Source organism: Peromyscus leucopus, chromosome 4 (genome assembly GCF_004664715.2).
Source record: "Peromyscus leucopus breed LL Stock chromosome 4, UCI_PerLeu_2.1, whole genome shotgun sequence".
In the NCBI taxonomy this organism is placed as follows: domain Eukaryota; kingdom Metazoa; phylum Chordata; class Mammalia; order Rodentia; family Cricetidae; genus Peromyscus; species Peromyscus leucopus.
This window is the reverse complement of record NC_051066.1, coordinates 63,233,050-63,248,106: the sequence shown is the minus strand read 5'-3', so window position 1 is coordinate 63,248,106 and position 15,057 is coordinate 63,233,050. Positions and strand designations below refer to the sequence as shown.

The window sequence follows — 15,057 nt, the reverse complement described above, 5'->3', positions numbered from 1 at the left end:
CACTCAGAAAAAAAAAAAAAAAAAAAAAAAAAAAAAAAAACTACTTCCTGTGTATCTGTATTTTTTATTGACTTTCTGTTCTGTCTTCTCATTGGTTCTAAACCCAACCACATGACTTCTTCGTCACTGCCTGTCTATATGGACCTCCAGGTCTCTATGATTGGTACTTGGATTAAAGACCTGTGTCACCAAGCTGGCTATGTCCTTGAATACACAGACTCTGTCTGCCATGTGATCAGATTAGGGGTGTGTGCTACTACTGCCATACTTTTGCTAAATGGCCTGCTATTATCTCTGACCCCCAGGCAACTTTATTTATTAACATACAAATAAAATCACATTTCAGCACAAATAAAATCACCATAAAAGTTTAAGGTGGAATTCTACTCTTCAGACAGGCTGAATAGCAAGTAGCTCATCTCCTCTCCTTGCTAACATCCTCCAAAACCCCTCAGGCTCCTTGCCCCCCCCTTTTAATTTCAAATGTAAAAATTTTATTTTACATTTACATTTTATAGACTTTATCCTATTTATCTTATGAAAGTTGTAAGTTCTGTTCTGAGTATCTGTAGCAGAAGTTGATGGAATCCACATGTTTTATTTTCATTGTTGGAATTTTACAGTCACTCTTGTTTGCAGAACATAACCTGTAGTTTAAATGCACAATTTAAAAGTTCCCTTCTTCATTTGCAAAGCTTGGTGCTAATGCGAAATACAACATGGTTAGTTATTTCTGTTTGGAGGCTTTATAGAAACTGATCAGGAGAGATCCCAAAACAACAGGACCAGGTCACATGTGTGTTTAAGTGCTTTATTCCGGTGACCCTGTGAAACTTAAAATCTCTAGCACAGAATTTGAAATTGATTACTCACAGTTGTTTCACATTATTGTCTGTCATTCAGGCAATGGGACTGGGTCCTGTACTAAGTGCATGATTTGGCTGTTTGAAACCTGGGCCTTATACAGGGACACTTGGCTCAGCCTGTGAGGAGGGGACTAAACCTGCCTGGACTGAATCTACCAGGTTGAACTCAATCCTCAGGGGAGTCTTTGCCTTGGAGGAGATGGGAATGAGGGGTGGGCTGAGGGGAAGGTGGGGGGGGGGGTAGAACAAGGGAATCCATGGCTGATATGTAAAATTAAATTAAATTATAAAATAAAATAAAGAACTTTTCTCATCATAAGAAGAATGTTCAGAGAATAACCACATTAATGACTATTAACAGATTCATTGAAAAACACAATGAAAATCTGTGGTTCTGAACCTAAAGGTGTTCAGCATATATTATTATTTAAATACACACACACACACACACACACACACACACACACACACACACATACGCACACAAGAATGCACACACAGAACCACGAGCATAGGCACCCAAATACACATACATACATATATACACACAGACACTCATGAACACACACATATACACATGTACACAGGCAAACACAATTTTATTAGTGTAATATTATAACTTTGTTTAATGTTTTTTTGATCAGCTACATTCATTCTGTTAATCCTTGGGCTGAATGGGGTTGCTTTCAGCATGTGTTAAATGCCACGTATCATATGTAATGATTGCTACATATGGTAACTTTATCGCATATTCTGTAAACAACATCCTTCATGAATTCTTGCCATTTTAAAGACCCTTCTCCACTTGGCTCCTCGCTACCATTTCCTGTTAGCTAATTGCTAACTAAGCCTCCTGACTGCAGGTGAATTTTATTTAATCAAACATATCTTTGCATCATTAAACAAATTTTCCAGAGCATAAACATAAGTAACACACCTTAAAACAATATTTTGCAACACCCTTTCTTCTGTCTTGAAGCAGTAATATGTATGCTGTGCTGTTATATGTTGGAAATATGTGATCTGCATTTTGATTTTATAGGAGATTAGAGTTAAGAGATTACATGAGCAACAACAACAACAAACCAATCCAGGTGGTGGCTCATGCTTTTAATCCCAGCATTTGGGAGGCAGAGGCAGGCAGATCTTTGTGAATTTGAGGCCAGCCTGGGCTACAGAGTGAGTTCCAGGAAAGGCTCTGAAGCTACACAGAGAAATCCTGTCTCAAAAATCAAAAACAAACAAACAAAATCAAAAACGAACAAACAAAAACAAAACAAGAGATTACATGAATCTCAGAAGAGTCTTCTTTAAACATTGGAATTTTAAACAAGTTTGAGACTGTTATAGACCATGGGAACTTTGGAAGTTAAACTAAATTCATTTTAACATTATGTTATGGCTACAACCTTGCAGGCCAAGGAGTGGAATGTGGTGGTTTGAATGAGTATCATTCCTATAGATTCATGTGTTTGAATGCTAGGTCCATAGGCACTATTAGGATGTATAGCCTTGTTGGAGGAAGTGTGTCACTGTGGGGGTGGGCTTTGGGGGTCTCATATTCTTAACCTATACCCAGTGTGGTACACAGTTGCTTCTGCTGCCTGTGGATCAAGATGTAGAACTCTCAGATCCTTCTTCAGCACCATGTATGACTGCATTTCACCATGTCCCACTATGATGATTGATAATGGACTAAACCTTTGGAACTATAAGCTGACCCCAATTAAATGTTTTCTTTATAAGAGTTGCCATGGTCATGGTATCTCTTCACAGCAAAAGAAACCCTAAGACTGAACTATCTTTGGTACTTTTAAATAACATTATATTTGCTTTACTTAGAATTATATTAGCTGATTCTTGGAACTACTGGTGATAGTGATCAGAGAAGAAGAAATAGTTTTCTTCGAATATGTCAATGTAAAATACATGAATAACTATTATTATTTTAGTATATCGAATAGCAATAACAAATGCATAGTGTGCATATTAGAAAATGCGTTCATCATTGTAGACATAGACTGGTGCTTAAATTCAGTGATGCTCAAAATATATTCACAAAATAATTCAACTGCAATTACAATCTTTGTTACTTACTAGCAGTAAATGAAAGAACCAAGGAAAATTTTGAGCTTGATATTCATGATCATGATCATGCAAGTGACACCTATTGCTTTGTTAGATGCCTGTAGGAAATATTAAGTGATAAAATTACACATTCATTATTATTTATTCCTGTATTTATTTATTTGTGCCATGGAATTAATCTTGACCTTGTGCTATACTATGTCACATTACTATATCCTCATACCAATTTGAATTTCAATTTTATATTAGTGATGCTTTTCAAAGATAGAGAAAAATGAATTGAAATACACAAACTTTAAATAACACTATATTGCATTGTCCCTCCTTGGAAGATCCCTCTTCTCTTTTGAAACCTTTCTAAGCACCTAATCCTCTCTAGTTATTTGCACTGTAGCACACATATCAAAAGACTAAAAGTTGGCATCCCTGCAAGAGAGAAAGCAAGTAATGTTTGCCTTTTATGCATCTAGTTACCTCATTCAGGATGATTGTTTCTTGCTGCATTATTTACTTGAAATTTGATGATTTCACTTTTCTTAACAGTTGGATAATATTCTATTGTGTAAATGTACCATGCTGTTGGATGTTCTGTATGGCAATGTGTTGCTTTGATTGGTCAATAAATAAAATACTGATTGACTAGTGCCTAGGCAGGAAGTATAGGCAGGACTAACAGAGAGGAGAAAAGGAAGAACAGGAAGGCAGAAGGAGTCCCTGCCATCTACTGCCAGGACAAGCAGAATGTGAAGATGCCGGTAAGCCACAAGTCACATGGCAAGATATAGATTTATAGAAATGGATTAATTTAAGCTATAAGAACAGTTAGCAAGAAGCCTGCCACGGCCATACAGTTTGTAACCAATATAAGTCTCTGTGTTTACTTGGTTGGTTCTGAGCAGCTGTGGGACTGGCGGATGACAAAGATTTGTCCTGACTGTGGGCAAGCAGGAAAACACTAGCTACAGTACCAAATTTACATTATCTTTTCAGTGCTCAGTGGATTGCAAGTTTGCTTCCAATTTATAGCTATTATGAATTGAAGTGGAATTGGCCACAACACAGACTGATTCCATGTTTTATTTTTATTTTGTTTTGTTATTTTTAAGGGGTAACACAAAATTTGGAGAAGTAGGAGATTGGCAAGGATCTGGGAGGAGTTGGAAGAAAAGAAACATTATAAAAGTATATTGTATGAAAAATTTGAAATACAAATTTTAAAAAATGAAACTTCAAATAAAGAAAATTCATTTCAATTTTACTTTACCTACAAAATAATTTCAAAGGAAAATACTAAGAACAGTCAGTGTTATATAACACTATATGGCATTGATGTTTGGGAATATTATTTTAAAGTATTTTGCTTTTATTTGTGTTTCATTTGTTTAACTCTGTGAAACTGTGTTACAGTGCCTGTGTAAAACACCTGATGTCTAATAAAGAGCTGAATGATCAATAATGAGCAAGAGAAATAATTGTTGGGGCTGGCAGGCAGAAAGAGATATAGAAGAAGAAATCTAGGAAAAAGGAAGAAGTAGCCAGAGAAGAAAGATGACTCCAGGGGATAGACATCCAGCTACATAGCCAGCCATGTAGTAAGAGTAAGGTTTATAGAATTAAAGGAATGGGAAAAGCCCAGGGGCAAAATGTAGACAGGACAATTTAAGCTCAGAAAAGCTGACTAGCAACAATACCAACAAGCCAAGCTAAGGCTGGGCATTCATAATTAATAATAAGTCTCTCTGCATGTGATTTATTTGGGAGCTGGGTGGTGGGTCCCTGAAAGAGCAAAAACAAACAAGTTGTTCTGTACAGTTATAGCTTCTTGGGCTTTCCTTAGTCCACCTTAGCATGTCTATTGTTGTCTTTGTTCATCAAAATTTTAGTTAGGCAAATTGGTGAGATTTATGTGTATGGCAGGTAAATGATATAAAAATCTTGCAAATGACTTTTAATAATTGGAAGTGACTTTTCCTTTAAGTTTACTTAAATAAAAAAAATGAATTTCTAAAGTCAATGTCTTAATTGCTGTTTATCTTTGTACAAAAGACACAAATAAAATCAAAGCTTTACTAAGGTAATAAACAAAAAAACACATGTCCAAGATGCTTAATACCAGTAGTTAGTGACATAAATATAGGGGAAAAAAAGAGACTTAGGGTTATACCAGTATGTTCATAATATCCAGGATTTAACCACATTAATGCAAATTGTATCATTCAAAATTGTCAAATTAATACATAGTCTTCCATTTTGGGGAAGGATATCAACATGTAGGCTGGATGACAATTCATGGTTCTTAATCATAATTTCTCTAATCCTAATCTTAAAGTGTATGTAAATTAATTACAGATTCTCACAGTCATCTAATATTTTCTTCCATTTATCTTGTGAATGTGAGTTCATGTGTATTTATAGGGGTCTTTGCAGATTTTATCAAAATTGCCCTTATAAATTAGGAATCAATAAGAGAACTCATTGATGGAAAACTCAATCAATGACTGGGTGGACCTCTGGATTGTGACATCTGAATGCAAATGGTGTTGAATTGAGAATCCTAGCCCATCAATGATATTCTAGCTAGAAAATAAATTTAGGAATCTGTCCACCTAGTTGCTGTAGAGTTGTGATTAGTTTTTTATGACTGATTGTTACTTAAAATTCTACATGCCTTTCCTGGTTCAAATACTTCATAAAGTAACATGGACAGTTGTATTCTTTTTCTTTCTTTCTTTCTTTCTTTCTTTCTTTCTTTCTTTCTTTCTTTCTTTCTCTCTCTCTCTTTCTTTCTTTTGCCAGTTGAGATAAAATGTGTCCATTTTTGTTCAAATAGTTCATAAAGGAACATGGACACTTGTGTTTATATATTTATTTAATTATCTATTTATCTACCTATTTATTTAATTATTTATTTAGTCAGTTGAGATAAAATGTGCCCGTCCTTGGCAATATATTTTTTAATGAAAGACATGTTTAAGATGTCAAAATGAGCCGGGCGTTGGTGGCGCATGCCTTTAATCCCAGCACTCGGGAGGCAGAGCCAGGCGGATCTCTGTGAGTTCGAGGCCAGCCTGGGCTACCAAGTGAGCTCCAGGAAAGGCGCAAAGCTACACAGAGAAACCCTGTCTCGAAAAACAAAAAAAAAAAAAAAAAAAAAAAAAAAAAAAAAAAGATGTCAAAATGTTGTTGGATTTGTTGTGTCAAGAAGTATATTTTAATTACTCTAAGACAGTACACATGTTCAGATATGTTAAAATGTCTTACCATATATAAAATGCAGTTACACTTAGGATTTGTCAGAAACCACTGACTTCAGCACTATGAACACATAGGCAGATTGATCACAGCAAGAATTTTGTCTTTTAGTGGTCCTTTACCTCAATAAATATCAGTGCTGAAAAACTGATTCAGTGGCCAAGTGTTTCCATCAGGAAGCCTGAGTTTCAATCTTCAGTACTACAAAAAGTGTAGTTACCAATTTCAGATATTTTCAATCCTAATATTTCTTAATAATAAACAAAAACAAATACTGACAGTATATATATATATATATATATATATATATATATATATATATATATATGTTCTTAATTTAATTTGTGGTTCTTGTTATTCGTGACTCAAAGAAAAAAAGAGTTCTCTTCAATTAGAAATTAACACGGGAAAGGAGTTGTCCCAAGGGTAGAGAACATTCCTATTTAAGTAGAATGCTGTGTTATGACAAAAGAATATATTTTAGAAGGTGTTTGAGCTCTGTTTCTAATAAGGAAAAATTCTTGAGCTTATAAAAAGAATTTTTTTTATCATTTTACTATTGTATGTCAATATATCAAGGTAAGAACTATAATTTACCAAATTCCAAACAGAATAGACAATATTTGACTGATAAAAAATTTGTGTTCCTGAATTTTTATGTTGTTAATATCAGCAATTTGTATAAAAATTGAACAACTAATTAAAAAATGAATGATTTACTTTTGGTTAAGTTTCAAACATTACTTCAGCTTGGCTTTACCCCATTCTTTTGTTATTTGATGATATATCATCCAGAGCAAACAGCATATACAATCCTTTTTAATATGAAAGACTAATACATTAAGGATCACAGTCATCAACATCAACATAATATGTGCTGAAGTGTATTACATTATTACTTTCCTCTAAGCATATATAAAATTTTCAATGACATGACATGACATCTGAGGAACATATATCATGTAATTCCTTCTATCTACAGTAGAGAATTAAAATGTTGAATGATGATCATTAACATGGGCTTGACACCTATAATGGTCAAAACAGCTCCCAGTGGCAGAGTGTCAAGATCTATCAGAAGTGAATCTGAAAATGTTATAGAATTATTGCATATTGTCATTTGGTCAGTAAATTCTTCAAAATTAAAGCAATTATTCATACATACATATATTATATATATATACAAAATGGATATGTATAATACACATATCCATTTTGATACAGCATTTTTTTAGATTATAATATAATTATCACATAAATGGACTTAAAGACAAAAATTGCATGCTCATCTCAATAGAAGCAGAAGAGTCTGTATCTACTTTTATTTTTATATTAATTTTAATTTCTAAATTTCATTAGTGAAACACAATACAATGTATAGTAAATGTTTTAATTAATACCACAAGGTGTACATGAAAAATTATTTGTTTCATAGGTGATAACAGCTAATATTCATAAAGTATTTAAATAAGAAAAAATACATGTAGTTACTTGAAATTTCTACTGAATTTCTTTCTTAGCATAAAAATGAGAGTCTGAGGGTTTTCATCTGTCACACCTGCACACACACAGACATGAGAGACAGAGAGACAGAGAGAAGAATGTTAAATGGTTTGAGGAAGTTTGTTTTAGTAATTTGTGTACATAACTTGCATAAAGTAGTTGAGGAAATAGCTTGGAGGTAGACTGTTCGCCTAGCTGTGGCTTAGACTGTTGCACCACCAACAAATAAATGCCACAGCCACTGTAGGCAAGTTATGTGCACAAACTGCTAAAACAAACTTCCTTAAATCACTTAATATTCTTCTCTCTGTCTTTCTGTCTCTCTCGTGACTGTGTGTGCAGGTGTGTCAGCTGAAAACATTCAGACTCTCATTTTTATGCTGAGAAAGAAATTCAATAGAAAATAAAGTAACCATAGGCATTTGTTTTTATTTAAATACTTTATAAACTACAGGGTAAGTACTATTTGTAAAAAAAAAAAAAAAAACCTGTAATATATCTTTTGGTTTGCATACAATATCAAAGAATTCAATAGTCATAAAAAATATGAATTCTGATTGCATAGATTTTACACAAAACTTTCGAAATTTTAAATGTAAAATAGAATCTCGTCAAATCTGGTGCTTAGTTTATCATGAATTTTGCAATAAATTGCATATATGCAGGACTCTTGGGATAAAATGGTTTAGAAAACCACATTAAAACATTGAAGAAATATTTTGCTAGATAATTTTTAGGTGAATAAAGAATATTTAATTATAATAAAATTGATTTGTGATAATCACAGGAAACAATTTTGGAAGAAAATTAGGCAGCCAACTGAAAATGAAATCATTAATTCATAATGTGTCACTTTGAATATTTAGATAATAATTTAAGAGTATGTGTCCTTGTGTGTCATTAACAAATATATATATATATATATATATATATATATATATATATATATGTATTATATACCCAGTACAGAGGGGGAAAACAGTAGCATTTACTTCAAAGGTACATTTAGTGAAAAAGAATATATGTCATGACCCAGTCAGTCTGAATTCATCAATATATATATATATATATATGTGTGTGTGTGTGTGTGTGTGTGTGTGTGTGTGTGTGTGTGTATTTGTAATAAGAACTGAAAACCATGCGAATACAACAACGTTTCTGAATGATACAATTAAAACCGAGGATAAGGAAGTGTACTTCTGGTTGAATCATCCCCACAGATGAAACACACAGACATCAAGGAAGAGGACAATACTTCCGCAGAGACAGAGTTTCTCCTCCTCGGATTCTCTAACCTTCCCAATCTTCAGGGCTTTCTCTTTGGGATGTTCTCCATAATATACTTAATTATCCTAACTGGAAATGGCTTCATAATTTTAATAACCAGGATTGATCCTGCACTACACAAACCCATGTATTTTTTCCTGTCAAATTTTTCTTTTCTGGAAATCTGCTATGTATCAGTCACCCTACCTAGGATTCTGTATAGCATTTGGACCCAGGACAGAAACATTTCTCTTCTGGCTTGTGCCACACAAATGTGTTTCTTTCTAATGCTGGCAGCTACTGAAAGTATTCTTCTGGCTGTGATGTCCTATGACCGCTATGTGGCCATCTGCAACCCTCTGCACTATCCTCTGGTCATGAACCCAACCAAGTGCACAAAGCTGGCAGTGGGCTCCTGGCTTGGTGGCATGCCATTCCAGCTAGGGCAAACCTGTCAGATATTCTCTCTACATTTCTGTAACTCTAACCAGATAGATCACTTCTTCTGTGACATACCCCCTGTGCTTAAGCTGGCCTGTGGAGACACTTCTGTTAATGAACTGTATGTCTATGTAGTGGCTATCTTGCTTGCTGCAATCCCTTTTTTACTAATACTAACATCATACAGCAAAATCATTGCCACCATCCTGAGGTTGCCAACTGCTGAAGGACGGGCAAAAGCCTTCTCCACATGTTCTTCCCATCTGGTGGTGGTGGTTTTGTTTTTTGGCTCTGCATCTATTACCTACTTAATGCCAAAGTCAACACATTCTGCAGTAAGTGACAAACTCCTGTCCCTTTTTTACACCATTCTAACCCCCATGTTCAATCCCATGATATATAGCCTTAGGAACAAGGATGTGATTGTAGCTCTGAGAAGATTATTGCTTAAAACATAGTGCAATGAACTAGGTACACTGATTGTATTGTGACCACAGTTCTCACATAGATTGTTACTCTATATTTGCCCTTTTAGATGTTAATTACTATTATGATCTCTATGTTACTTCTGAAAGTTAGTAGAACAGTATTTTGCATAGAAATACACTAAGCAAATTGTTATATTGTTGATGTTGTATGACTAATGAAACATTTTAATTAAATCTGTGCCTTGACATTTTTTACTTGTGTGTAATACATTCCCTATTCCTCTCAAAACTCAATTTCTGTATCCAAACTCTTCCCCACATGTACTTCTTTTTGTTTTCCTGATCTATTGAGCTTTACTGAGGCCCTCTGTGCTACCCCAGGATTGAATGTATTATGTATAATCAACTGAAGGCATTGACCCCTGCTCTCACTGAATTTGTTAGTAGGTAGGATTTCTGTAGGTAGAGTAAGTTTCTCCCTCATTTTCTTAACTTGTTCTTGATAGGGCTAGTTTCATTCAGACCCAGTGAAGGGAAAAGCACCAGCCATGTGTTCAAAATCTCATTGGCTTTGTCACGCCCTGGTGCTGGCGTTTGTAGCCATTTGCCCCATCCTGTCACTCTTCCATTAATTTGGTGTCCCCTTTTTTAATATTCCTAGAACTGTAGTTATACAGATGTCTTAGTATACAGATGTCTAACTTAGTATTCAATTATTACTTTTTGTCAACAGTTTAAGTAGCCATGGATATATGCATTCACCATGAATTACAAGTAATGTATATCACAATTTGGATATGAAAACAATAAGCTGAATCAGTCTGTTTTCATGTGACATATTATAAGCCTAAATTACTTACTTTAACATTGTCCCTAACCTTCACATTTGTATTTCCTGCTATATTTTTTGCTTAGTATCACATTATACTTAACAATTATAATATTGTTAAGCACATCAAATATTTTAAAAGCATAGATTAAGTTAATTGCTAAATTGAAACTTGCTGTTTTCAATCAGAATTTTGGCAAATCTTAGAGGTTATAAAGCAATGAACCTTGAAAGCAACATTGAGCCTACTATGTATCTCAGTAAGATTGCTGAACTCATAACAAAGTAAACTTATTTAAACTTATTTTCAAAACCTCGGTAACTGATAATATATTCATTTAATTCTACATCTATACCATAAATGTTTGGCAATATTATAGAATTTGATTTATTAGTGTCCTGACGATCTGTATTTAGAATACATTATATTTCTTCCCATCCCTACACCACCCAATTTTATATATAATATGTGTGTGTGTGTGTGCTACCAATTTATAAAAGGTACATGCAAGTACATAATATACTTTGAGTAGACTTCTTCCTAATGTCCTACCTTTTCTGTCTTCTTGCCTCTCTCTCTCTCTCTCTCTCTCTCTCTCTCTCTCTCTCTCTCTCTCTTTCTCCATAACACACACACATACACTCACTCACTAATATATGTAATATATATATATATATATATATGAGTTGAAATATATATCCATATAAATAAAATATAGAATCCACAAATGAGGGGCTGGAGAGATGGCTCAGAGGTTAAGAGCTGTGGCTGTTCTTCCAGAGGTCCTGAGTTCAATTCCCAGCAACCACATGGTGGTTTGCAACCATCTATAATAAGATCTGGTGCCTTCTTCTGGAATGAAGGCATACATGCAGGCAGACACTATATACATAATAAATAAATAAATAAATAAATAAATAAATAAATAAATAAATAAATAAATCTTTTTTAAAAAAGAATTCACAAATCACAGAAAACAAGAAATAAGTGATATTTCATAAATGACAGAAATAAAGTCAAATATTTCTGAGAAAGAACTAATTAACTTATAATTTTTTTCAATTGTATATATTCTTTATAAAGAACTTAATTTGTTTCTTTCATGGTTGCCATAACATTTGCTGTTTGTACATATGTCACATTTTCTATAGTAATTCCATTTTCAAATGATACTTAGTTTGGTTCTCAAACTTACCTATTAAGAACAGTACTGCAATGAAGATGGATATGCCAATACCTCAGTGATCTGTTGATATAGAAGCATTTGAACATTACCCTAAAGTGCTGTTGATTGATTTACTTTAAGTTTGGAAAAAAAAATAATGATCCTTTACATACAGCCTAGACAGTTTTGCATTCTACAAAAGTATAAAATGGTTCTCTATTTTTTTTCTCTTGTTCTCATCAGTTTTGCATGCTTCTTTCTTTCAGTTATATTTTTTTTATGTGTATTTGTGTATACCTGTGTGAGTTTAAGTCCAACACAGGATGGCAGGTGCCACAGGAAGTCAGAAAAGGGTGTTAGGTACTTTGGAACTTTAATTGTTCCTAATTACTAAGCTACCATTGCAGCCCTGTTACTTGTTTTCCTAATGATTAAAATTCACAGTGTGTCAAAATACAATCTCAGTGTAGCTTTGATCCATGTGTTCTTGATGGCCAATGAGGTAGAACACTTTACTCTGTGTGTAGTGAGCATCTGTATTTCATCTTTTGTTTACTGTCTGTTTCAATAGCCTGTTTATATTTTGGATAATTTAAAAATATTTTCTTTTAGTTTTTTTAGTCTATATATTCTAGATATTAACTATGCCAGATCTATGGCTAATAAAGATACTTTATATTCTGTAAATGTTTTTTCAACAGATTGTTTCATTTGCTGTAGATACACTTTTTCATTTAATGTAATCATTCTTTGTCATTTTTAGTAGGGTCCTAGTGAGGAAGTTATACCACTTTCTTGGTCTGGTGTATCATCTAAGTTCTTGGGTATCATTTATAGGCCTGGTTTTCTGGAAAAATCCTTTTTAAAACCTTTACTATTGACATGATGTTTAATAAAATTTTGAGGCCTCCAGCACATTTCCTATCAATAGTTTATCGATCTCATCATTACCTTGTGCTAGAGGGCCTGGCAGACAGGGTGGGATTAGATGTGAGTTATATATAATGAATGCTTCCTATTCCTGATTATATCTTGTAACTGAATAAATAACAAATTTAATTTTGACTTATCAGGGATAAATTCTGCAGTCTCAATATGTAAGACCACTCTTTCAGCATCCCAAGAGTCAGTAACTATTTTGAGAGGTTCCAAAAAATACATTAATACCAATAGAATAAAATACAATTCCGATTTTTGAACCAAAAATAGTTTCTCTATTGTTAAAGGCCATTGCTGAACCCATACAGGTTTGTATGTTAACCATTTTTAAGGTTTGTGTAACTCATTTGAATTGGTAATGAATAATTAAGAAATGCAGATTAATATTTAGTCTTGTATGATAGTCAACTTATAGTCAGTTTAAGTTTTTTAGGTATACATAGATATAATTCAATCAGGGAGGTAATCTTCAAACACTTCAAAGTCCTACAGAATAGGACATTTAAAATGTTTTAAGAACTTTTACTTCCTGGACATTGAGACATGTCTGCTCCTGGCAGCACCAATCTACTTCAGAGAAGATAATGAGTACTGAAGAAACTCATTGTTAAGTTTGCTTTCTTTGTGGCAAAATTTAGCCACTGGGCAATTAGGTGCCCTTGCATTGACTGTTTGATGATATGTTATATTGACTGGACATGCAGGACCCATAAGAAAGTGACCACTTAACTTTGCAAGGTAAGATGTCCTTCAGGTTCCTGCTTCACAGAAGAAACTGCCAGACATTCTACAGGACACAGGGAAAAAATGACTGAGAGACTAGGCCTATGGATTGAAGATGGATGTCCCAACATTTCAGAGGAACTTCGGGTTAACTGTCAAGGCAGGCAGCAGTTTGTCATTATAGATTTTTTAAAGTTGCTTATAATGCTCTTCCTGTTTATGTAGGTAATATTGTATCCTTCTGAGGTCTTTGATGTAGCTGAATACTAGATAGTTATAATTTTCCTTAGTTATGATAAAAGATCCGTTAGATATGAAACCTTAGATGCACAAATACAGAAAAAATAGAATATTTTCTTTGAATTTTCCAAATATAGATATTGTAACTGTAATTCTTGCTTTATAACTGTTTTGTTATGTGTAATTTTAACAGGTTAAAGTTAAAATCTTCCTTTTTAATTAAACAGAAAAGGGGAGATATTGTAGAATAATGCTTTTGTACGCTGGTTTAATAAAACACTGATTGGCCAACAACCAGGCAGGATAAACAGACAAAGAGAATTCTGGGAATAGGAATGCTGAGTCAAGAGATGCTAGCAAGCCACCCAAGGAACAACATGTAATGGGACACATGTAAAGCCATGGAACATGTGGTGATAAATAGATTAATAATCATGGACTGTTTTAAGATACAGAGCTAGCTAGCAAAAGCTTGAGCCATGGCCATGCAGTTATAATTAGTATAAGCCTCTGTGTGTTTACTTGGGGGATATGAGTGGGAGAGATTTGTCCTGACCACTGGCAGGCTGTGACACAGGAAAACTTCCAGCTATAGGCACCATTTGATGAAGGCTATGTTGAAGCCTGTGGTCTTCCTTAATTGGTAACCTGCTTATGATGACCAAGCTGAGGCTCAGGCTCGGCTCATTTTAATGTACAGTACAACATTCTGTTTCTCTTGAGATGCTCACAGGTTGAGGACCATATGTTAACCCTGTCAGACAAACCCAAATTTAACAACATGCTTATTTACCTGCCTCACGGGACACCATCGCCCTTGGTGCATTGGAGGGATCCCTTCACCCTTCAATAGCAACGCCCTGCTCCCCTACTAACCCAGGGGTAGGGTATTTTTGCATTTTTCCTGAGAATACCAACATGGGGACATGGATTCCCTCCAGAGATGTGCATCTGGCAACAGTCCAAGAGACACTGGCTAAAGAAGAAGCTTCAAAGGGGTAATGTATAATTTGCTGCACTACTGCAGCATTAGTAAACGTCATTTCATCACTGGCATGTGATCCTAGATATCAAGCAATTGCCTCACCTCCTACAAGATTGCTAATTCATCACCAGAAAGACTTTGATAGGCACATTTCATATAAATATGACTAGGGTCCCATCCATATCCTTCAGACTGAATTTTTGACTAATCCTTCTCTTGTCCATATATCTTCTGCAACGGGTTCACCAACGGAAGGTGGCCACAAAGGCAATCTTACAGGTTTTATTTGCTCTCAGACACCTAGATCCAAGTCCTCCTAAAGAGATAATGC

The 15,057-nt window shown here is 34.3% G+C and overlaps 1 protein-coding gene across 1 annotated transcript; it reads left to right on the top strand.

The window, feature by feature from the left end:
- Positions 1 to 8,929: 8,929 nt before the first annotated feature.
- On the top strand, positions 8,930 to 9,874 carry LOC114687358 (olfactory receptor 10AG1-like). Its single transcript, XM_028862018.1, has one exon. It carries the CDS (start codon positions 8,930 to 8,932, stop codon positions 9,872 to 9,874), a length of 945 nt encoding a protein of 314 aa, XP_028717851.1.
- The last annotated feature ends 5,183 nt before the right edge of the window (positions 9,875 to 15,057 follow it).